The sequence below is a fragment of the Hylobates moloch genome, unplaced genomic scaffold (assembly GCF_009828535.3).
Source record: "Hylobates moloch isolate HMO894 unplaced genomic scaffold, HMol_V3 SCAFFOLD_12, whole genome shotgun sequence".
Classification (NCBI taxonomy): Eukaryota; Metazoa; Chordata; class Mammalia; order Primates; family Hylobatidae; genus Hylobates; species Hylobates moloch.
The window spans coordinates 64,000,080-64,024,305 of NW_026652287.1; the positions used below are offsets into that span (position 1 = coordinate 64,000,080).

The 24,226-nt window shown below is 51.9% G+C and overlaps 1 protein-coding gene across 3 annotated transcripts; it reads left to right on the plus strand.

The window, feature by feature from the left end:
* The first annotated feature begins 11,270 nt into the window (after positions 1 to 11,270).
* ZBTB32 (zinc finger and BTB domain containing 32) lies at positions 11,271 to 24,218 on the plus strand. Of its 3 annotated transcripts, none has more exons than XM_058425370.1 (6): positions 11,271 to 11,365; positions 21,223 to 22,206; positions 22,456 to 22,529; positions 22,638 to 22,706; positions 22,832 to 22,996; positions 23,177 to 24,218. In XM_058425370.1, the coding sequence occupies exons 2-6, from the start codon at positions 21,326 to 21,328 to the stop codon at positions 23,449 to 23,451; spliced, it is 1,464 nt and encodes a 487-aa protein (XP_058281353.1). In that variant the 5' UTR covers positions 11,271 to 11,365; positions 21,223 to 21,325; the 3' UTR covers positions 23,452 to 24,218. The 3 variants fall into 3 exon arrangements, with proteins under 3 accessions (XP_058281353.1, XP_058281354.1, XP_058281355.1); XM_058425371.1 differs by lacking the exon at positions 11,271 to 11,365 and adding an exon at positions 20,121 to 20,153; XM_058425372.1 differs by lacking the exons at positions 11,271 to 11,365; positions 22,456 to 22,529 and having other exon boundaries at positions 21,987 to 22,206; positions 23,177 to 24,215.
* The last annotated feature ends 8 nt before the right edge of the window (positions 24,219 to 24,226 follow it).

Consider the following 24,226-nt stretch of genomic DNA (forward strand, 5'->3'; position numbering starts at 1 on the left):
TTTTTAAAAATCGCTGGCCATGGTGGCAAGCACCTGCATCACAGCTGCTCAGGAAGCTGAGGCAGGAGGATCACTTGAGTGTGGGAGGTCGTCGCTGAAGTGAGCCAAGATCGCACCACTGACTGTCAGCCCAAGTAACAGTCTCAAAAAAAAAAAAAAAAAAAAAAGGTGACTGGGCATGGTGGTTCATACTTGTAATCCCAGCACTTTGGGAGGCTGAGGCAGGCAGATCACCTGAGGTCAGGAGTTCGAGACCAGCCTGGCTAACGTGGCGAAACCCTGTCTCCACTAAAAATACAAAAATTAGCTAGATGTGATGGCATGTGCCTGTAATCCCAGCTACTCAGGAGGCTGAGACAGAAGAATCGCTTGAACCCGGGAGGTGGATTTTGTAGTGAGCCAAGATCGTGACACTGCACTCCAGCCTGGGTGGCAGAGCAAGACTCCATCTCAAAAAACAAAAACAAAACAAAACAAAGCAAAAAACGGTGAGAGGGCCTGGTGCCCCCTCTGGAATGTTTTTCATTGTCTAGGTTTGACACTGTGCTGTGCCATCACCACGTGTAAGGCCGGGGAAAGTGCGGATTCCGGGGCACACGCCTGCCCTTGGAGCAGGGGTGGAGTCAGCTCCATCTATAGGGTCTGGCCTGGGAGCAGGGAGAGGGTGCTTGCCCAGAGCAGGCTCAGACCCTGAGCCTGAGCCTAGGGAAGGGTGAGCCGACCCTGGGGGCAAATGGACCACAATCCCCCCTCCCCATCAACCTTCACCAGCGATTCCGGGATAAATGACACAGACAGCACTGAGAATTCCATGGTAGTCGTTATTATTACTGTTGTTTTTATTAATAGCAGGGGCCCCATCACTTACCTGTGGGTTATCAATTTATTACCTCTCAGTTCCATTTGTCATCTGGTGTCAGGTTAGGCTTTGTCAATAGAGGGCGCTGGAGAGCCACCGAGGAGCCAGAGCCCCTCTGCCTCACTCCAGGGCTTTGTGTTCTTCCTACTGCGCTGTGACCAGCAGGTGGCTGCTATGCTCCACATTATAGGGGGTGACCTCCACTGCCACCCTCTCCTCCTTCTCCCTCCTCCTCCCCCCTTCTCCTCTTCCTCCTTCCTCCTCCTCCCTCTTCCTCTTCCTCCCTCCTTTCTTTCATCCCTCTTCCTTTCTCCTCCTTCCTTCTCCCTCCTCCTCTTCCCTCCTCCTCTTCCCTCCTCCTTTTTTCTCCTCCTCCTCCTCTTTCCTCCTCCTCCTTCTTCCTCCCCCTCCTCCTTCTTCCTCCCCCTTCTCCTCCCCCTTCCCCTTTAAGAGACGGGGTCTCAACCAGGCACAGTGACTCACACCTGTAATCCCTCACTTTGGGAGGCCAAGACAGGAGGATCACTTGAGCCCAGGAGTTCGAGGCTGCAGTGAGCTATGGTAGCACCACTGGACTCCAGCCTGGGCAACAGGGGGAGACCTTGTCTGAGAGAGAGAGAGAGAGAGAGATGGAGAGAGAGATGGGATCGCACCATGTTGCCCAGGCTGGAGTGCAGTGGCACTCCAGTGCCTTCTTGAGTCTAGCTAGGGACTTGTCACTTAACCCAAGAGATCTATTTAAAAACATGAAGTAGAATCATTGTTTCTCACAGAATCAGTTGCCTTCTCAGATCCTCTGCAAACGGAAACAGAATCATGCAAAACAGAGAAGGTAAAGGGACAAGAAAATGGTCTTTTTGAAGAGCTGCTCTAATAGGATCCCTGGTATTAAAGTTCCTCTCATAAAAATCCATTCAGAAAATTGAGGACACTTTGGGAGGCTGAGATGTGAGGATTGTTTGAGGCCAGGAGCCTGGGCAACAGAACAAGGCCCTGTCTCAAAAAAAAAAAGATACATATATATATCTGTACCCAGAGTCAAGATAAGCAATATTTGTTGTCTAAAAACAACTCTGGTTCAGGGTACATCAGTTAACTTTTTTTTTTTTTTTTTGAGACGGAGTCTCGCTCTGTCACCCAGGCTGGAGTGCAGTGGCGCGATCTCGGCTCACTGCAAGCTCCGCCTCCTGGGTTCACGCCATTCTCCTGCCTCAGCCTCCCAAGTAGCTGGGACTACAGTCACCCGCCACCATGGCCGGCTAATTTTTTGTGTTTTTAGTAGAGATGGGGTTTCACCGTGTTAGCCAGGATGGTCTTGATCTCCTAACCTCGTGATCCACCCACCTCGGCCTCCCAAAGTGTTCAGATTACAGGCGTGAGCCACCGCACCCGGCCTTTTTTTTTTTTGAGACTGAGTCTTGCTCTGTTGCCCAGTCTGGAGTGCAGTGCTGCAATCTCAGCTTACTACAACCTCCGCCTCCTGGGTTCAAGTGATTTTTCTCCCTCAGCTTCCCAAGTAGCTGGGATTACAAGCATGCGCCACCACACCTGGCTAATTTTTGTGTTTTTTGTAAAGACAGGGTTTCATCATGATGGACAGGCTGGTTTCGAGCTCCTGGCCTCAAGTGATTCTCCCACCTCAGCCTCCCAAAGTGCTGGGATTATAGGTGTAAGCCACTACGCCCAGCCCAAGACAGATACTTTAAGAAAGTAAACTGAGGCCGGGCGCGGTGGCTCATGCTTGTAATCCCAGCACTTTGGGAGGCCGAGGCGGGCGGATCACGAGGTCAGGAGATCGAGACCACGGTGAAACACCGTCTCTACCAAAAATACAAAAAATTAGCCGGGCGTGGTGGCGGGCGCCTGTAGTCCCAGCTACTCGGAGAGGCTGAGGCAGGAGAATGGCGTGAACCCGGGAGGCGGAGGTTGCAGTGAGCCGAGATCGCGCCACTGCACTCCAGCCTGGGTGACAGAGCAAGACTCCGTCTCAAAAAAAAAAAAAAAAAAAAAAAAAAAAAAAAAAAAAAAAAAAAAAAAAAAAAAAAAAAAAAAAAAAAAAAAAAAAAAAAAAAAGAAAGTAAACTGGCCAGGACAGTGGCTCACACCTGTAATCCCAGCACTTTGGGAGGCCAAAGCAGGCAAATCACTTGAGGTCAGGAGTTCGAGAGCAGCCTGGCCAACATGGTGAAACCCTGCCTCTACTAAAAATACAAAACTTAGATAGGAGTGGTGGCGGTCACCTCTAAATCCAGCTACTTGGAAGGCCAAAACAGCATCATTTGAACCCAGGAGATGGAGGTTGTAGCGAGCCGAGATCCTGCCACTGCACTGCAGCCTGGGTGACAACGCAAGGTTCTGTCTCAAAAATAAAATAAAAAAAAAAAGAAAAGAAAGAAGGGAACTTAGGTTAAGTGAGGTCATAAGGGTGGAGTCCTGATCCAATAGGACTAATGTCCTTATAGAAAGAGACACCAGGAGTGCAAACACACGCAGGGAAGGCCATATGAGGTCACAGTGAAAAGGTGGCCTTCTACAAACCAAGGACAAATGCCTCAGGACAAACGAACCCTGCTGGCACCTTGACCTTGGACTTCCAGTCTCCAGAACTGTGAGAAATAAATGTCTATTGTTTGAGCCACCTAGTCTGTGATACTTTGTTACATAGCCTTAGCAGACCATTACATTCAGTCTATTCTTTGCTTCCCACTGTGCCCTTTCTACCAAGCACCATGCCTAGCACATAGTAAGTACCCCCAAAAAGATGCACAAACATCATCGCCTCCTGTGGGAAGTTGTCCCTCACCCTTCTCCACTCCTTCTCCCCTTAGCTTAAGTGCCTCCTCTCAGCTTCAGTTCCTACACTTTCCACTTGGCTCTTGAAGAATATGTTTTGAGGTCTAATTCCTCTCTAGAAAGTGAAATGTTTGAAGGCAGGGGCTGGGTCTTCCCCAAGGGCTCAGCACCAATGGCATGCACCATCAGAATTTTGTTTGTTTTGTTTTTTTGAGATGGAGTTTCGCTCTCGTCACCCAGGCTGGAGTGCAGTGGCCCAATCTCAGCTCACTACAACCTCCGCCTCCCAGGTTCAAGTGATTCTTGTGCCTCAGCCTCCTGAATAGCTGGGATTACAGGCGCCCGCCACCATGCCCGGCTAATTTTTGTATTTTTAGTAGAGATGGGGTTTTGCCACGCTGGCCAGGCTGGTCTCCAACTCCTGACCTCAAGTGATTAGCCAACCTTGGCCTCCCAAAGTGCTGGGATGACAGGTGTGAGCCACTGCGCCTGGCCAGCAGTTTAATAAATATTTGAGTGAAAGTAAGTTTCTTGACCTTGACACATGGGCCCTAGAGAGCTAGAAGACCTGAATTCTAAGCTTCATTCCTGTGCAACTGTGGACACTGAGCCTCAAATGTAATCATGATCTGGGGTTTTTCCAGAGATCAAAGCTTGGGGAAAGTCCTTTGTTCTCTGAAAGGTACAGGGTTATTTTCACATTTGTTATGAACACTCGTGCTGTTGAGCTGAGCTCCTGAGTCTTAGTCAGCTGCCTGGCTCCAGGTGGACTTCCTGCTGTACCTCAGATATACTAAGCTCACTCCTGCCTTGGGGCTTTTGCGCTTGCTACTGCTTCTGGGAACACACTGCCCCCAGGCTTTCCCATGGTTCCTTAATTTTCAGGGTCTACACCAGAGTCAAGGCAGATGATACTGATTGCAAGGAAACAACTCGGTTACAGGGCATTGGGAACAGAAGAAATGCCACTGTTCGGCTCACGCCTGTAATCCCAGCACTTTAGGAGGCCGAGGTAGGTGGATCACAAGGTCAAGAGATCGAGACCATCCTGGCCAACATGGTGAAACCCCGTCTCTACTAAAAATACAAAAATTAGCTGGGCGTGGTGGCACGCGCCTGTAGTCCCAGCTACTTGGGAGGCTGAGGCAGGAGAATCGCTTGAACCCAGGAGACAGAGGTTGCAGTGAGTCGAGATTGTGCCACTGCACTCCAGCCTAGGGGGCAGACTCTGTCTCAAAAAAAAAAAGAAGAAGAAGAAGGAATATCACTGCTCTATTAGTTCATTTAATCCCCTCAATGACTTTGAGAGGTACATACTTTTTTTCTTTTTTTTGAGACAGAGTCTCACTCTGTCACCCAAGCTGGAGTGCAGTGTTGCAATCACGGCTCACTGTAGCTTCTACCTCCTGGGCTCAGGTGATCCTCTTACCTCAGCCTCCCCAGTAGTTGGGACTACAAGTGCGTGCCACCACACCTGGCTAATTTTTGTATTTTTTGTAGCAATGGGGATTCACCATGTTGCACAACCTGGTCTTGAACTCTTGAGTCCAAGCAATCCTCTCACCTCAGCCTCTCAAAGTGCTGAGATTACAGATGTGAGCTACCATGCCCGGCCGGTATGTACTTTTTTTTTTTGAGACACAGTCTCACTCTGTTGCCCTGGCTGGAGTGCAGTGGCATGATCTCGGCTCACTGCAACCTCTGCCACCCGGGTTCAAGCGATTCTCATGCCTCAGCCTCCCGAGTAGCTGGGATTACAGGCTCGTATTTTTAGTAGAGACAGGGATTCACCATGTCGGCCAAGCTGGTCTCGAACTCCTGACCTCAGGTGATCCGCCCACCTCGGCTTCCCAAAGTGCTGGAATTACAGGTGTGAGCCACCATGCCTGGCCAATATGTACTATTAATATGCCCATTTATTATATGACCATTTAATATGCCCAGATGAAGAAATTAAGGCCCAGAGGGGTTAAGCAATTTGCCCAACGCCTCACAACTAGTAAGTAACAGGGCCAGGATATGATGCAGACAGTTTGGATCCAGCATTCAGCTACCTAAGCTGCAAGGCTCTCTGCTTCTCAGTGTATAGTTAAGCTTAGTTAGCGTAGCATCTGGCATGGGGAGTTGCTCAATAAGCAACTGAAGGCAGGGGCTTTTTATTTATTTTTCTACTTCTCTCAGACATTTAACTCTCCAAATCTCACAATCCAAACCCCCAAGCCAAGCCAACAACCCTTCCTATACCATCTTGCCAGAGCCCAGGATCCCTCACTCCATCTTCTCAAGCCTTCCTGGCCCATAAAAAGGATTCAATAATTTGTAGCAATTAGCTGGGCATGTTGGCATGTGCCTGTAGTCCCAGCTCCTCAGAAGCCTGAGGCAGGAGGATTGCCGAGGCTAGGAGTTTGAGGCCACAGTGTGCTATGATAGCACCTGTGAATAGCCACTGCACTCCAGCCTGGCAACACAGCAAGACCCCATCTCTAAAAAAACAAAACAAAACACAGGAAACTTGTATTGTAGACCAGCTTATTAAAATAGAAAGAAAATAACCAGATGTGGTGGCACACGATCCCAGCTACTTGGGAGGCTGAGACAGGAGAATCGCTTGAACCTGGTAGGCAGGGGTTGCAGTGAGGCAAGATCGTGCCATTGCACTCTAGCCTGGGCAACAGAGTAAAACTCTGTCTCAAAAAAAAAAAAGGAAAAAATATGAATAATAAAAAATTGTAGCAATTATCACTAGGCCTTCTCAGTGAGAATCAGTGAGAAACTCCAAAGGTTCTGAGGCTGTGAAGTATATTCCCAACCACCTTTAGGGTCAAAGTTGGGACAAGATGAACTAACTGTAAATAAGGCTTGTTGAGTGAGAGGACTTCTCAACCAATCCAATCCAGGATCTACCACACAAGCACTTCCTGAAGGTAATGTGGTTCAGGGGTGATCTCCTGGGTCAGACAGATCTGGGTCTGAATTCCAGCTTTGGTTACAACTCAGGGAGTAACCAAAGCTGGATCCACCCGCCTCAGCCTCCCAAAGTGCTGGGATTACAGGCGTGAGCCACTGGGCGCCCAGCCCGTTTTTTTTGTTTGTTTGTTTTTTTTTTTGTGAGACAGAATCTTGCTGTGTCGCCCAGGCTGGAGTGCAGTGGCACGATCTTGGCTCACTGCAACCTCTGCCTCCCAGGTTCAAGCGATTCTCCTACCTCAGCCTCCTGAGTAGCTGTGATTATAGGCATGCACCACCATGCCCAGATAATTTTTGTATTTTTAGTAATGATGGGGTTTCACCAGGTTGGTCAGGCTGGTCTCGAACTCCTGACCTTATGACCCACCTGCCTCGGCCTCCCAAAGTGATTGGATTACAGACGTGAGCCACCGTGCCCGGCCTCATTTCTTCATCTTTCAAATAGGAAAAACGCAGTGTGAGGTGTGATGAAGAACTCAGGCTTGGATTCAGAAGGTCTGGTATCATTCTACTCCTTGCTCAGCCATGGACCAGCTGTGTGAGCTGAGATGAGGAGCTTCACCTCTATGAGCCTTGGCTGTCTATTCCAATGCGTGTTGGTGTCATTCTGCCTCCTATGGTGGCTGGGGATTCCCTGGGACCATGCGTGTCTGCACTGTGATCACTGTAGTTGGCAGGATAGAGGCAGTGTATAAAAATGTTTAGGAGCTTAGACTCTGGAGTCAGACTGCAACAGGCCTAGTTCAAATTCCAGCTCTGACAATTACTCCCGGTGAGATCTTAGGAAAATCAGTTTCTTCTCTGAACCTCAGTTTTTGTTGTTTTGTTTTGTTTTGTTTGAGACGGAGTCTTGCTCTGTTGCCCAGGCTTGAGTGCAGTGGCGTCATCTCGGCTCACTGCAACCTCTGCCAGGTTCAAGCGATTCTCCTGCCCTCAGCCTCCCCAGTAGCTGGGATCACAGGCATGTAACACCATGCCCAGCTAATTTTTTCATATTTTTAGTAGAGACGGGGTTTCACCATGTTGGCCAGGCTGGTCTCGAACTCCTGGCCTCAAAGGATCCACCCGCCTCATCCTCCCAAAGTGCTGGGATTACAGGCATGAGCCACTGCGCCAGACCAAACCTCAGTTTTTATATCTGTCAAATGAGAATAATAACAGTAAATATCCGATAGAGTTTACTATGAAGAGTCAATCTGATGATGTAGGTAAAGCACTTAAAACTGGTCTGGGGCCTCGCACAGTGGCTCATGCCTGTAATCCCAGTACTTTGGGAGTCCAAGGCAGGAGGATCCCTTGAGCCCAGGAGTTTAAGTCCAGCCTGAGCAACATAGTGAGACCATCTCTACAAAATAATAATAATAAATTAATTAATTAATTAATTAGTGAGGAATGGTGTTGTGCACCTGTAGTCCCAGCGACTTGGGAGGCTGATGTGGGAGGATCCTTTGACCCAAGGAGGTCAAGGCTGCAGTAAGCCATGATCCTGCAACTGTGCTCTAACCTGGGCAAGAGAGCAAGACCCTATCTCAAAAAAAAAAAAAAAGCAAAGATATTATGAGACTGATTTTTTAAATACCTTTCTCTAGGCCGGGTGCAGTAGCTCATGCCTGTAATCCCAGCATTATGTGAGGCCGAGACAGGAGGATCACTTGAAGTCAGGAGTTCGAGACCAGCCTGGCCAACATGGTGAAACCCCGTCTCTACCAAAAATACAAAAATTAGCTGGGCGTGGTGGCAGGTGGCTGTAATCCCAGCTACTCGGGAGGCTGAGGCAGAAGGATGGCTTGAACCCCGGGAGGTGGAGGTTGCAGACAGCCGAGATCGCGCAACTGCACTCCAGCCTGGGTGACAGAGCAAGACTCTGTCTCAAAAATGAATGAATGAATGAATGAATAAATAAATAAATAAATAAATAAATACCTTTTTCTACATGTCAGTCCATTTTCCCAAAACCAGGGCCAATGTGACCAGACCCCATCCCCATCTACAAAATCAGTCCTACTTAATCATAGTGTAGCTTGAAGGTTGGGCTCTCACCACAGCAGGGTTCGAGTTCCAGCAATGCCCGTACCTACTGCGGGACCTGAAATAAACGACTTAACCTCTTTGGCCCTCAGAGGTTAACCTGGCATAGTAATCGCCTCCCTCACGGGGTTATTTAGGTTTCAACGAGTTGATGCAGAAGCGTGGCACATGGAAAGGGCTCGATAAACACGAGGTGCTATTACTCCCGCCACAGTGCCAGTCCTCCCTTTTTTACTTTATTTTTTATTTTTATTTTTTGAGATGGAGCCTTGCTCTGTCGCCCAGGCTGGAGCGTAGTGGCACCATCTTGGCTCACTGTAACTTCCGCCTCTCGGGTACAAGCAATTCACCTGCCTGGGCCTCCCGAGTAGCTGGGGTTACAAGCATCCCCCACCACGCCCGGCTAATTTTTGTATTTTTAGTAGAGACGGGGTTTCACCATATTGGTCAGGCTGGTCTCGATCCTGACGTCAGGTGATCTGCCCGCCTCAGCCTCCCAAAGTGCTGGGATTGCAGGCGTGAGCCACCGCGCCCGGCCCCTTCCTCCATTTTAGCGGTTTCGCTCCCTATCGGGGCCAGGGACGCCTCAGGCTGTCTCGGTCAGGACCTACAGCTCCGGTTGTTGTCCCAGGCTCTTCCGCGAGGTGCTCTCCTGTCTCCTGACCACCCCCATTCCTCCCCGCTCCAGCTCCTCAGCGAGCGGCTGCGAAGGACGCGCACGACAACACTGCGCGCAGCTGGAAGGGAAAGGGACCTAACTCGCATCGCAGCCTGAAACTGCTCCGCTAAGCTCCCGCCCCGCTGCCCTCTGATCAATCTAAAGCGAAGACGAGCCTTAGGGCCAATCAGAAGCGAGAGCGGTGCAGTCATGCCCGCCTCCTTGAGGCGCCCTGGCGTCTCATTGGCTGTGCTTGAGAACGAAGCCCAGACTAAGCCACTTAGAAAGGAGCGGAGCCAGCCAATCAGCGGTGCAACCGCCGCGGGGGCCGGGTCAGAAGCCCCGCAGACAAGCACCTCGGGAGATTGGAGAGGGTCGAGCTCGCAGCTAGTCAGCCCCGAAGCCCTGCCCGGGGGAAACCCTGCTGGAGGGAGTCTAACCCCAGGGCTAGTTAATGTTGGGGCAGCGCAATCGGCCGTTCCCTCTGCGGTATGATGGGGGGCGGGAGTGCTGACACGTCCGCGCTCAGTTACTCCTGGCTGAGCATACAGTCGAGGTGGCAGTGGGAATTGGAAGTGCAAGCGTCACGCTGCCAATCACGGGGCAAGGCAGTGCCCCCCCCCCCTTGTGTCTTCCCTGTCCCTGTACACTTCCAGGCTTCCAGGCGAGGCAGAGTGAGTCGTGCCAGCAATCGTGGTGGAGTGGACAAGAGAGAAAAGGGAACTGTCCACAGGCACCGAAGCCTGGCTGGCTCTTTTTTTTTTTTTTTTTTTTTTTGAGACGCAGTGTCTCGTTCTGTCTCCCAGGCTGGAGTGCAGTGGCGCGATTTAGGCTCCCTGCAATCTCCGGCTCCCGGGGTTCAAGCGATTCTCCTGCCTCAGCCTGCCGAGTAGCTGGAATTACAGGCGCCCGCCACCACGCTCAGCTAATTTTTGTATTTTTAGTAGAGATGGGGTTTCACCATGTTGGTCATGCTGGTCTCGAACTCCTGACCCCAGGTGATCCGCCCGCCTCGGCCTCCCAAAGTGCTGGGTTTTCAGGCGTGAGCCACCGCGCCCTGCCTGGCTGGCTCTTTTATTTTATTTTTATTTATTTATTAGAGACAGGGTCTCACTGTGTCGCCCAGGCTGCAGTGCAGTGGTGTGATCATAGCTCACTGCAGCCTCGACCTCCTGGGCTCAAGCGATCCTACTACCACCTGGACCTCTCAAAGCCCTGGAATTATGGGCATGAGCCACCATGCCTGGCCTTGGTTTGCTCTTACGGGTCTCCCAGCCAATCAGGTGTAGCAGCAGCCTACACACCCCCTACACACTTCGCAGATGGTAAAGGGTTGAGAGAAAGGTGACAGGGTTTGCAAATGGGAGCTACTTAGGGTGGCAAAATAGAAGCAAGAAAGGCAGGTCAGGCACGGTGTCTCACGGCTGTAGTGCCAGAATTTTGGGAGGCCCAGGTGGAAAGATTGCTTGAGCCCAGGAGTTCGAGGCTGCAGTGAGCTATGATTGCATCATTGCACTCCAGCACGGGCAACAGAGGAAGACCCTGTTCATAAAATAAAAATGAAATAATAATTTTAAAAAAAGACAGTGGTACTCCTGAGCACTTGCTGAGGGAGCCTCCAGGGCTGTTCAGGTGAAGGAGAATCAGGGTCCAGTCTCTTCATGGAGAGAGTGGGAAAAGGCAGACTCCACAGCAGATCAACGCTGGGGCCCGGCTGGAAATCAATGAAATCTCAGCCTAAGAGGCCTGAAGCCTATGGACCAATGAGACTCAAGGCTCTGCCCCTTCACAGCCAATCAGCTGCGGGTCCGAGGCAGATGCGCGGGAGTGGCGCTGTCCTAGGTGCCTCCCAGGCTGCCCAGCGTGCTCAGCTGGCCTGAGCGGGAAAATGCGGCCCGTGCTGCAGCCAATCAGCGTCCGCCTCAGGAACCGGGGTGACCACGTGCGGGAGCCTTGCGTCCCTGGCCTCGCTCCATTCCCCACTTTTAACGGTCACTCAGCCTTAAGCCGTCCTGAGCGTATGTGAGGCTGAAAGGGAAGGAGGAACAGGGTCTGGGCCGGTGAGTGCCACAGATTTTCTTACTTTACTTTCTTGGGCTTGGGCCCAGCCCAGGCAAATCTGGGGTATGGGGGCTTGACTGGACCTCGTTGATGATTGGGAAGTGCAGGTTGAGGGCTTTCGTCTGCCTTTGAGAGGCTGGAAATGCAGCCTCCTGGCCACCTTTAGGCCTAGGTTTGGCAGAGGCTAAGCCAGCTTGCCCTCTGAGTTGGTCCACGGCCCCCGAGGCCAGCCTGAGTGGGAAGGGTGTTGTGGGGAAGTTGGAGGCCCTTAACTCTGCATGGGGTCATTGGCCATGAGGTATGGCCTCCGGACAATGAGAGGTTATCAGGGGTCTCTGGACTGAGCCTGGATCTGGTGACTGAAAGGAAAGGCCTGTGGATCTCCAAAGGTTATGTAGGGGCTGGGCGCGGTGGCTCACGCCTGTAATCCCAGCACTTTGGGAGGCTGAGGCAGGTGGATCATTTGAGGTCAGGAGTTTGAGACCAGCCTGGCCAACATGGAGAAACCCTGTCTCTAAGGGGTTTCTAAAAAAAATTACCTGGGCATGGTGGCACACATCTGTAATCCCAGCTACTCAGAAAGCTGAGGCAGGAGAATCGCTTGAACCCAGGAGGTGAAGGTTGCAGTGAGCTGAGATCACGCCATTGCACTCCAGCTTGGGCGACAGAATGAGAACCTGTCTCAAGAAAAAAATGAAAAAAAAAAAAAAAGTTATGTAGGAAGTCACTGGCCAAGAGATGAAACTACTGTGCACTTGAAGGTTTTCTAGGGTCTTTGGAGCCAGCCTGGGCTGGGAGTGAATGTTCTGGACTCCAGGTTGAGATGTTCTTGGCAAATTTCCCAGTATGGGGTCCAGGTTGGATGATGTGGCCAAGAGGTTAGGCCAGTAATCCTCTGGAGATTCTAGGGAGAAGGGTTCTGAATCCCAGCCGAGCTGTTTGCGCTGGATGAAGTATTATTGCCGTGTCAGTGGCTCTATACAGAACTGGGATTGGATGGCCGGGCATGGTGGCTCACACCTGTAATCCCAGCACTTTGGGGAGGCTGAGGTGGGTGGATCACCAGGTCAGGAGTTTGAGACCAGCCTGACCAACATGGTGAAACCCTGTCTCTACTAAAAATACAAAAATTAGCTGGGTGTGGTGGCACACATCTGTAATCCCAGCTACTCAGAAAGCTGAGGCAGGAGAATCGCTTGAACCCACAAGGCGGAGGCTGCAGTGAGCGGAGATCACACCATTGCACTCCAGCCTGGGCAACAAAGCAACGCACCATCTCAAAAAAAAAAAAAATTAATTAATTAAAAAAAAAAAAAAAAAAAGCAGGGCCAGGCATGGGGGCTCACATCTATAATGCCAGCACTTTGGGAGGCCGAGGCAGGCGGATTACCTGAGGTCAGGAGTTTGAGACCAGCATGACCAACATGGAGAAACCCCATCTCTACTAAAAATACAAAATTAGCCGGGCGTGGTGGCACATGCCTGTAATCCCAGCTACTGGGAGGCGGAGGTTGCAGTAAGCAGAGATCGTGCCATTGCACTCCAGCCTGGGCAACAAGAGCAAAACTCCGTCTCAATAAAAAAATAAAAATAAATAAAAAAAAAAAAACTGGGATTGGGTCATGTCTGGAGCTTTTCAGTCTCCCTGTCCCACTCTTTCCCATGCCTGTTCTGATCATTCCTAGAAGATGAAGATATCAGGCTGTAGGTGCAAGGCAGGTGCATGGGGAGGATGAACGTCGTAGTGGAGCACAGGAAGAGGTGTGTGAGATATTCTCCTCTTTAGGAAATCACCCAGGTTTTGGCAGGGCGTGGTGGCTCATGCCTGTAATCCTAGCACTTTGGGAGGCCGAGGCAGGTGGATCACCTGAGGTCAGGAGTTCAAGACCAGCCTGGCCAACATAGTGAAACCCCATCTCTACTAAAAATGCAAAAAATTAGCCGGGCATGGTGGATGCCTGTAATCCCAGCTACTTAGGAGCCTAAGGCAGGAGAATCACTTGAACTCAGGAGCCAGAGCAGAGGTTGCAGTAAGCCGAGATCGTGCCACTGCACTCCAGCCTGGGCAACAAGGGCAAAACTCTGTCTCAAAAATAAATAAGTAAATAACATAAAAGGAAATCACCCAGGTTGTCTTTACTGATGATCTTTTTATACTCATGGAGCAGGGTGTTGATACCTAGTTTCATTCAGCTGTTCAGTGGTATTTATGCTTTCGGAGTGCCTTCAGTACACCCAGAGTTCTTTAACCAGGGCTGAGGGTGCAAGGAGTGGTTTATGAGTGGACTTCAAGGAAGTCTAACCCCGAAACCAGTTAATATTGGGGCAGTTCAATTGGCCATTCCCTCTATGGTGTGGTGGGGGCCCGGGGTGCTGGCACGTGAAGTATGCAGTTAATCCCAGCTCAGCAGACAGCCACCAAGCATTATGGCACATGCCTGTAATCCCAGCTACTCAGGAGGCTGAGATGGGGGGATGACTTGAGCCCAGGATGTTGAGACTGAAGTGAGCCATGATTGTGCCACTGCACTCCAGGCTGGGTAACAGAGCAAGACTATCTCTAAAAAAAAAAAAAAAAAGAACAATTAATGGTATGCATGTATATTACGAGGAGGGGAGGGCAAAGAATAAGCAAGAGGATAGTTAACCTGTCCAGCCATGAGGCTCAGAGTAATCTGTCAATCTCTTGTCATGCATTCATATGCCAAGTGGTATAAGTGTCTACCATTTTCTTTTCTTTTTTTTTTTTTTTTTTTTTTTTTTTTTGAGATGGAGTTTTGCTCTGTTACCAGGCTGGAGTGCAGTGGTGTAATCTCGGCTCACTGCAACCTCCGCCTCCCGGGTTTAAGCAATTCTCCTGCCTCAGTCTCCCGAGTAGCTGGGATTACAGGCACGTGCCACCACGCCCAGCTAATTTTTGTATTTTTAGTAGAGACGGCGTTTCACCATGTTGGCCAGGATGGTCTTGATCTCTTCACCTTGTGATCCGCCCACCTCGGCCTCCGAAAGTGCTGGGATTACAGGCGAGAGCCACCGCGCCCGGCCTGTGTCTACCATTTTCTAATGTGAACAGTTGGTCTCAGGCTGGGTGGCTCACACTTGTAATCCCTGCACTCTGGGAGGCCGAGGCAGGTGGATCACTTGAGGTCAGAAGTTTGAGACCAGCCTGGCCAACATGGTAAAACCTCATCTCTACTAAAAATACAAAAATTAGCCGGGCGTCATGGTGCATGCCTGTAGTCCCAGCTACTCAGGAGGCTGAGGCAGGAGAATCGCTTGAACCTGGGAGGCAGAGGTTGCACTGAGCCAAGATCGTGCCACTGCACTCCAGTCTGGGTGACAGGAGACTCTGTCTCAATAAAGAGAAGAGTTGGTCCCCTGGGTGACATTCTGAACCTGATGGTGACTCCCTAAGAGATTTAGAACCATTGGAATAAAGTGGGTTCCTATATTATTTATGGGGCCTGGGAAAGATGACAGAGACTCCCTCGTTTCTTCCCACGCCTGGTGTTGGCCCATACTTCAAGGTGTCTCACATTCTAGCCTGTACATCCAAGCTCAGTCTACAAATCCCTTACACAAAATTAGGGTCTAGCATGTGTGTACATCAGTCAGAGTCCACTCTCATGAATACAGCCCTGGGGTTGAGTCCTGTGTAGGGGGCCTCAGAATCATTTGGTCCAGGAAATCCAGGGTGCTGAGTTCTCAGAGCATGGTCCAGAAGTGAGGTGGGAGCTCACAGTTCCAGGTAGGCACTTTCTAGATGCCTTTTGACTCAGCCTATGTGAAGGGATACAGCCAGAGGAGGTCCAAGTGAGACCCTTTGCCCAGGTTTAAGTCAACACTAGTGTTCTGTACTGGTCTTGAAACAGCCCCTGTGAGGAAATTGAGGGTCTTGGAAGACTTAGCTCCATATGAGTGCTGAAGAGAAGGGCCATTCACTGTGAATGGATGCAGTGAAACCTGTTTTTCTTTTTTTTTTCCGAGACAGAGTCTCCCTCTGTCGCCCAGGCTGGAGTGCAGTGGCGCAATCTCGGCTCACTGCAAGTTCCGCCTCCCGGGTTCACGCCATTCTCCTGCCTCAGCCTCTCTGAGTAGCTGGGACTACAGGCGCCCGCCACCACGCCCGGCTAATTTTTTTGTATTTTTAGTAGAGACGGGGTTTCACCGTGGTCTCGATCTCCTGACCTCGTGATCCGCCCGCCTAGGCCTCCCAAAGTGCTGGGATTACAAGCGTGAGCCACCGCGCCGGGCCTTGAAACCTGTTTTTCGACTTCTAGTCTAATTCTTTTTCCAGTTAATCCACAAAGGGTGTGTTATGAAGGGGTCTCCATGACCCAGATTCAGCTCAGCTGGGTATGACTATAGCTGGTTCTTGGATCATATAGAGCACAAATTTAAGGGAAAAAGGGAACTAATTCACTCCTTGTGGTGTCTCTTTTCTGGAAGTCTTGGATGTACTTAACCAGAAAGATGGAATATCTTTTCTTCTTTTTTCTTTTTTTTTTTTTTTTTTGAGACAGAGTTTTGCTCTTGTTGCTCAGGCTAGAGTGCAATGGCGCGGGTTGAGGCGATTCTCCTGCCTCAGCCTCTCGAGTAGCTGGGATTACAGGCATGCGCCGCCACACCCAGCTAATTTTTTTAATTTTTTGTAGAGACAGGGTTTCTCCATGTTGGTCACGCTGGTCTTGAACTCCCGACCTCAGGTGATCCACTTGCCTCCACCTCCCACAGTGCTGGGATTACAGGTGTGAGCCACTGCGCCTGGCGAAAGAGTGAACATACTTAAAGTTCATGTAAGATTTGGATAATCACTCTTAATCTATATAAAATGCTGTGGGGAATTTAACCACCTTCATTTGTGGAAAGAGAGGGGTTCACAGGAAGAGTGGCGAGTTCACAGAATTTTTCTAAATTGAATCTTGTTCAACTTGGCTTGGGAAGAGGGCTTGATATTTAAAATAAGTGAAATAGGGGGAGAACTTTTTCACAAAACAAATGATCATCCCTCTCATTGGTCTATTCTGATGGTTTAATTATAATATTTAAGGAGAATTGGTATTTGTGTTGCTGTGTTGACATTGTTACATCAAGCTGGGTTGAGCTTCAAGAAGTTCATGATACAAGGATTTCTGGGAAGCTCTGACTTTGCAGCCAGGGTGTGCCCCGAGCCCCTTGCACATTTTCCCCTTAGTGTCCCATTGGTCAAGCCTATCAGTAAGAATAAGAACTACCAGATTTCAGGCCAGGCGTGGTGCCTTACGCCTGTATCATAGCATTTTGGGATGCCAAGGCGGGCGGATCATGAGGTCAGGAGTTTGAGACCAGCCTGGCCAACATGGTGAAACACCATCTCTAATAAAAATACAAAAAATTAGTCAGGCATGGTGGCAGTTGCCTGTAATCCCAGCTACTTGGGAGGCTGAGGCAGAAGAATTGCTTGAACTGGGAGGTGGAGGTTGCAGTGAGCCGAGACCGCGCCATTGTACTCCAGCCTGGGCAACAAGAGTGAAACTCTGTCTCAAAAAAAAAAAAAAAAAAGAAAGTAATGTAAGTATTAAAAAGGACTGAGAGGCTGATATCATATCACCTTCTCTCACATACTCCCCTTCCAATCATGCCCTACCTAATCTCTCTACCCGCTCTACCCTCTGGCAGGACACAGGCTTGTGTCTGCATAACCTGTTGTTTCCTTGCTCTTTCCAGACAGACAACTGCAGATGATTCCTACCGAGTCAGCCTAGGAAGAGGAAGGGGGGCAAGGCTTTTGACTCTAGGGAGGGGGAGTACTTTTAAGAACAGCAACAGACCAGGCATGGTGGCTCACGCCTGTAATCCCAGCAGTGGATCACCTGAGGTTAGGAGTTCGAGACCAGCCTGGCCAACATGGTGAAACCCCATCTCTACTAAAAACACAAAAAATTAGCCGGGTGTGATGGTGCATGCCCGTAACCCCAGCTACTTGGGAGGCTGAGACACAAGAGTCGCTTGAACCCAGAGGCAGAGGTTGCAGTGAGCCGAGATGGCACCACTGCACTCCAGCTTGGGTGATAGAACAAGACTCTGTCTCAAAATAAAAACAAAACAGCACCAGCAGTGTCCCTACTCTTCCAAGTCAAAGTGCTGTCTGCTTCTGCCATCTGTGCTCAGTGCAGGATGGCTTGGGTTGCACTGTCAAGAATGCAGGAAGAGGCTAGAGAAGCGCTCAGGGTGTCATCAGCATAAGGGTTACAGTGTAAAGGGCCCTGGAGATAACTCTAGGAGGCGGTCTCTAAGGGGATATCCTTAGGTGGGGTTCCCCATTCTTGGGGGCTTTTGTTCACTGAAAGGGGAGTTCCCTTGCCCCTCCTCCCTTTTAGGTTCCCCGAAAGCCCACCGATGCTCCCCGTCAACTATATTTGGCTTACACAGAATGCTGCCCTTTGAGCAGTCTCCAACTCTCTCGATCATCAATGAGCAAACCAGTGGGGGAGCTGAGTCACAAGCAGATGATGTGGGGCTGGAAAGCGAGGGGGCCACACTCAGATGGGTGACCACGTAATCGTCCAGACCCCTGTACCCTTCCTCATCGCTGGGTCTAGTCCCTCAGGGCTTTCCACACTCCTTCCTTGTCTTGAGGGACTCTGTATTTCTGTGTTGGAGGAAGGGTGTTTCCCACTGTGTACATACATATCAGAGGGACTGATGCTTTATGTGTCTTTTATATGGGTGTCTAATGCGTCCCTGGGTGTGGTGTGTGTGAGGAATTAGAAAGCTCAGAAATGGAAAATACTTAACGTTCAGAGTAGCAGATGAACACAGCTCTCACATTTGCATTTTCCCTTTCGTTCTGACTCATCTTCCCCTCTCCCCACCCTGTTGCCCCTCCACCAGCCTCACCCATTGACACACCCTGTCTGATCTAGGAAGGGTTAACATGTACCCGCACCCATATGGAGGGAAGGCATGGTGGGCCTGGAAAGAGACAGTGGGAGGCTGGTCTGAACATTTGAGGGTCCTGGAGCCAAAGGGAGAAACAGGAGCTTAGAGACAATATTTGCGTCTAGGAGGGGACCAGGACTCTTAGATCCTTCTCCCTTAAGAGAAGCCTATGGGAGGCCAGGTGCAATCCCAGCACTTTGGGAGGCCGAGGTGAGTGGATCACCTGACATCAGGAATTCGAGACCAGCCTGGCCAACATGGCGAAACCCTGTCACTACTAAAAATACAAAAATTAGCCGGGCGTGGTGGTGGGCGCCTGTAATCCCAGCTACTTGGGAGGCTGAGGCAGGAGAATCGCTTGAACCTGGGAGGCAGAGATTGCAGTGAGCTGAGATTGTGCCACTGCACTCCAGTCTGGGAGACAGTGAGACTCTGTCTCAAAAAAAAAAAAAAAAAAATAGAGAAGCCTATGGGGAAGCTGACTGTGCCTTGTCACCAGAGCAGCTTACCAGTACCTGACTTGTTTATCTTCCAATCATTTACTGTGTATCTAATATACACCAGGCACATATCATAAATGCTTTATCAGCTGGGCGCAGTGGCTTGGCTCACGCCTATAATCCCAGCACTTCAGGAGGCCAAGGCAGGAGGATCATTTGAGCCCAAGAGTTCAACACCAGCCTGGGTAACATAGTGAGACCCCCGTCTCTACCAAAAATTAAAAATTAGCTAGGCATGATGGCTCGAACCTGTAGTCCCAGCTACTCAAGAGGCTGAGGTGGGAGGATCACGTGAGCCCAGGAAGCTAAGGCTGCAGTGAGCTGTGACTGTACCACTGGGCAACAGAGCAAGGCCCCATCTCAAAATAAACATGTCATCAAAATTTGTTGGATAAATGAAAATTTTGCTATAGGATCAGGGATAAGAGAATAATAAGAAAAAGAAAAAGAAAGTTGAGCCTCTCAGACCCCATCCTTTCCCCAGATTAAAGAGTTCTGAAGTGTGAAAAGAGGGGAAACCTCCGGGGACCTTGACCCCTTGGGCAGGAAGTGAAAGAAACCCAAGTCCTGATTTCAGAGAAATGTCATTTGTCATCAGCCCAAGAAAAGGAGATTTTTCTCTTCGAAGACCACCACAGGTCCTTCCTGGGGTTGCCCCTTTCAGAGCTTGATGGGAGGATCTGAGTCACTCATACACCTACCCCCAGGTCATTCCCAGCCAGCAAATGAGGCTTCCCAGTACCAAGTCAGGGAGAGGGAGGAGGCCGGCTTCTGGCTCCTCCACCCTATTCTTGGGATCCAAATGTTTCAGTCCTTTTTACTTCTGCAGCTGTGTGCTCTGCCGTCATCTCTAAGAAACAACCATACCACTGAATGCTACTGTGTACTTACAAACCACACTCATATTCGTCACGTCATTTCATCTTCACCCCCACCTCCAAATGAGGTCAGCAGATATTATCCCTATTTCATGAATGAGGTTACTGAGGCCCAGAGAAGTGACTTGCCCAAGATGACTCAACTAGTAAATGGCAGAGATGAAACTCAAAGGCAGGGCTGATTATTCCAAGGTCCTTGCTGCCACAGATACACTTCTTTGACTCTAGGAGTTCACAAGCAAAGTGAGGAGACAGGAGGCTGGGGCAGAATGTGTGCATTCTGGAGGTAGAGGGGGTGGTCTCTCCTGCAGGCAGAAGGCAGAGGCAGGGTTAGAAAACCACACCCCCTCGGGGGGACTGTGGCAGACTGATACTTGGGACATCCAATGGAGGCCTGTGAGGTCAGGGGCGGGGCTAGCTCCAGGGGGGGCCCTAGGAGCCCCAACAGTAGTTCAGAGCATGCGGTGTCCTGGAAGAAGCTACAAGCGGTGAGTGATGGCCTCTCCCCAGCTGAGGCCTTCTTCCCATCACAACTCTTTCTGTCCCCTCCCTGCCAACCTAGAGCCTTCTCCCTGAGGTGTCCAAGTGTAGCCCTCCCTGCCCCAAGGGCCCTTGCTCACAGGGAAGCTGCACCTAGGACTCTGCCTGCTGGGTGCTAAGACACTGAGGTTCTGGTTCTCTTCATCTCTGGGTTCCCAGCTCTCTTCTTAAAAGCCAATGTGGTGGTTTTGATGTGTGAGAAACTCCTGCCTGGTTGGGTGCCGTCTTTCTATTCTTCACTTTTTGTCTTATGAAAAACAAATTAAACCACCTCCTTACCCGAATCTTGAGAGGAAACAGCTTCCCTGTCTCCAGTCCCCATGTCCTTTCCTCTCATCTCCTCAGGGGTCCATTCTCCAAAACGTCTCTCCATCATTGGGTCAGGAGCCTCGTCTCCCGTGGCTTCTGCACCTGCTCTCCTCATTCTCTGGATGGGAATGTCTGGTTCCTTCCCTGAGGATGTGTTCTAGAAGCTTCAGCTTCACTGTGATGACTGCCGGATGCCTTAGCGCCTGCGCTCCTGCAGCCAGGATCCCTATCATACTGCCCTCTCTGCCTTTCAGGAGCGATGGGCTTTTGGGGGAGGACCCATTAGCTTTCTAAGCTCTCCTGTGAAACTGTGTCATGCTCCATCCCTTAGTGCCAGGGTTGACTGGGTTTTGCGGTGATCCTCGTCTGGAATGAAGAAAGCCTGGCTTGCGCAGAGGTGTTTCCCTGCAGAGGGGCTTGGAGAAGCAGAAGTGGCAGTATCTGCTATCTTTTACGTCAGAGACTGCTAACTGGCAGACTTCCCGCATGCCTGTCTTGAACCCACTACTAGATATTTCTGTTAACTGACTGGCCCTTTGCTCTTTAAGTCCTGAATTTGGTCTGATTTCCATTCTCTCGCCACCATGCTTACCTGCTATGATTCTGGATAAGCTCCGATCCTCTCTTGGGTTACTTTATTTGCTCACTCAGGACAGAGGGCTCTGATCTAGGACCAGCAACTCACACCCTCTCCCCTCACATCCACAGGCTTGAAATGAGATGAGATGTTCCTCCCTCCCCTTTCAACCATGGACCTCACACTGTGGACTTTCTCTTAGAGCCTCTGAGATTGGTACTCAAGCAAGGCACAATGTCCCTGCCCCCCATAAGACTGCCCAGCCCCTATGGCTCTGATCGGCTGGTACAGCTAGCAGCCAGGCTCCGGCCAGCACTATGTGATGCTCTGATCACTGTAGGGAGCCAGGAGTTCCCCGCCCACAGTCTGGTGCTAGCAGGTGTCAGCCAGCAGCTGGGCCGCAGGGGCCAGTGGGCTCTGGGAGAAGGCATCAGCCCTTCTACCTTTGCCCAGCTCCTGAACTTTGTGTATGGGGAGAGTGTAGAACTGCAGCTTGGGGAGCTAAGGCCCCTTCAGGAGGCGGCGAGGGCCTTGGGAGTGCAGTCCCTGGAAGAGGCATGCTGGAGGGCTCGAGGGGACAGGGTTAAAAAGCCAGATCCAGGCCTGAAGAAACATCAGGAGGAGCCAGAGAAACCCTCAAGGAATCCTGAGAGAGAACTGGGGGACCCTGGAGAGAAGCAGAAACCAGAGCAGGTTTCTAGAACTGGTGGGAGAGAACAGGAGATGTTGCACAAGCACTCGCCACCAAGAGGCAGCCCCGAGATGGCAGGAGCAACGCAGGAGGCTCAGCAGGAACAGACCAGGTCAAAGGAGAAACGCCTCCAAGCCCCTGTTGGCCAAAAGGGAGCAGATGGGAAGCACGGAGTGCTCATGCGGTTGAGGGAAAATCCAGGGGGCTCTGAAGAAAGTCTGCGCGAGCTCCCTGGCCCCCTTCCCCCAGCAGGCTCCCAGCAAACCAGCGTCACCCCTAGGCCCTCGTGGGCTGAGGCCCCTTGGTTGGTGGGGGGCCAGCCTGCCCTGTGGAGCATCCTGCTGATGCCGCCCAGATATGGCATTCCCTTCTACCATAGCACCCCCACCACTGGAGCCTGGCAGGAGGTCTGGCGGGACCAGAGGTGAGTGGAGGGGTCTAGTGCTCGGCCTCCAGGCTGGGAGGGCGTGGCCCAGGAGGTGCAGCCCTGCTGGGTGGAAGGGCACCGCGTCTCTACTGCACAGTTCCTGAGCTGGGGATGAGACAAGAAGCTGCTGCCACAGGGCATGCCAAAGCCCAGCCCCCGGGGGAGGACTTGGGATACCCCCTCTTCAGGAAGGGGCCAGGCTCCCAGGTTTAGCCAAGGCTGTAACTCTTCCCCATCCCATCCCAGGATCCCACTGTCCCTAAATGCCCCCAAAGGGCTCTGGAGCCAGAACCAGTTGGCCTCCTCCAGCCCCACCCCAGGTAAGCCCCTCACTGTCCTGCATACACCTGTAACACGGTGTCTTCTCTGGGGAGAGGCTCCAGGAGTCCAGCCTGAGCAGGGCCCCTACCTCCCACTGTTCTCTCCAGGTTCCCTCCCCCAGGGCCCCGGACAGCTCAGCCCTGGGGAGATGGAAGAGTCTGATCAGGGGCACACAGGTGAGTCGGGCGGGGGCACTCGTGCCTCAGCCCCACTGTAGCCCTTGATTTCCTGCCTGAATGGTACAGTGAGTTGGCGCTGGGATTCCTAGCCCTGCCCTCCTTTGCCTTCTCTGTCCCCACAGGCGCACTTGCAACCTGTGCGGGTCATGAGGACAAGGCAGGCTGCCCACCTCGCCCGCACCCTTCCCCGGCCCCTCCTGCTCGGTCTCGGCCCTATGTGTGCTCTGTCTGTGGAAAGAGGTTTTCACTCAAGCATCAGATGGAGACGCACTACCGAGTCCACACAGGTATGGGCGCCCTGCCCTGTGTGAACTGTCGGTTTTCTTCCCAACTCCGCTCCTGAGTCTCCACCTGCGTGCCCGGTTCCCGCGCAATCCCCTAGCCCCGTGGCCCGATCCACCCCTAACTTGGCCAGCTTTCGCCCCCTTCTTCCTAACTTCACCGGCCTCCCCTTCCGACCGCTCTAGGAGAGAAGCCCTTCTCCTGTAGCCTTTGTCCTCAGCGCTCCCGGGACTTCTCGGCCATGACCAAGCACCTGCGGACACACGGGGCCGCTCCGTACCGCTGCCCCCTGTGCGGGGCCGGCTGTCCCAGCCTGGCCTCCATGCAGGCGCACATGCGCGGTCACTCGCCCAGCCAACTCCCGCCCGGATGGACCATCCGCTCCACCTTCCTCTACTCCTCCTCGAGGCCGTCTCGGCCCTCGACCTCTCCCTGTTGTCCTTCTTCCTCTACCACCTGACGGCGTGTCGGTAGCGTCTTAGCCAAGAGTCCAATTAAGAACGAAAAGCGGGCCGGCTCGGCTTCTGACCTGGTACCGCTGCTACGGCGGCCTAGCAAATTCCGCCCCAGAGGCGCCCCAGGAAGGGCGCCGAGTGCCCTCTCCTGGACGATCGCGGGTCGCAGAAGCACAGGCCCGCGAGCCCTACAGGGTGAGGACACTGAAGTGTGCAGAAGCGAAGGTTAACAGTAGGGGGGATTGTCGATCTCATCACCATAATAAAGAGTTTCCTGTGCCCTCCCTTCAGGACTAGAAAGCCGAGTTTAGTCTGTGCACACCCCCGCCCACGCCCCTTGTCCTGTAGCGGCCCCTGGTGGCCCTGCGTCCGCCGTCCAGCAGGGTGGACACTTCCACCCCCGAGGCGCCCCGTCCTCCCCAGGAGGCAGCCGGCCGCGAGGACTCGGTGTCCGGGCACACCTCGCGGCATGCCCGGACCTGGGCTGGTGGGGGCTGTGCGATCGCAAGTCACTCGCCCCTTCCACTGCAATCCACGGCGCGCGGAGTCTGATCTGGGAACACACCGCCCGGGCGACAGAGGAACGCGTGCTCCGACCCTGCTTTCGGCCACCCGCCTCCTCTCCGGGAGCACACGGACCCCGAGACCGCGGCCTCTCCGGCGTCTTCCCTCCACACCGTGCCGAGCCGCCGCCAGGTCGCGCCTGGAACCCAGACTAACTATGCTTTCCACCGCTCCTTCTCCAGCCCACGCCTCCTGCAGCCGCGAACTGCATTTCCC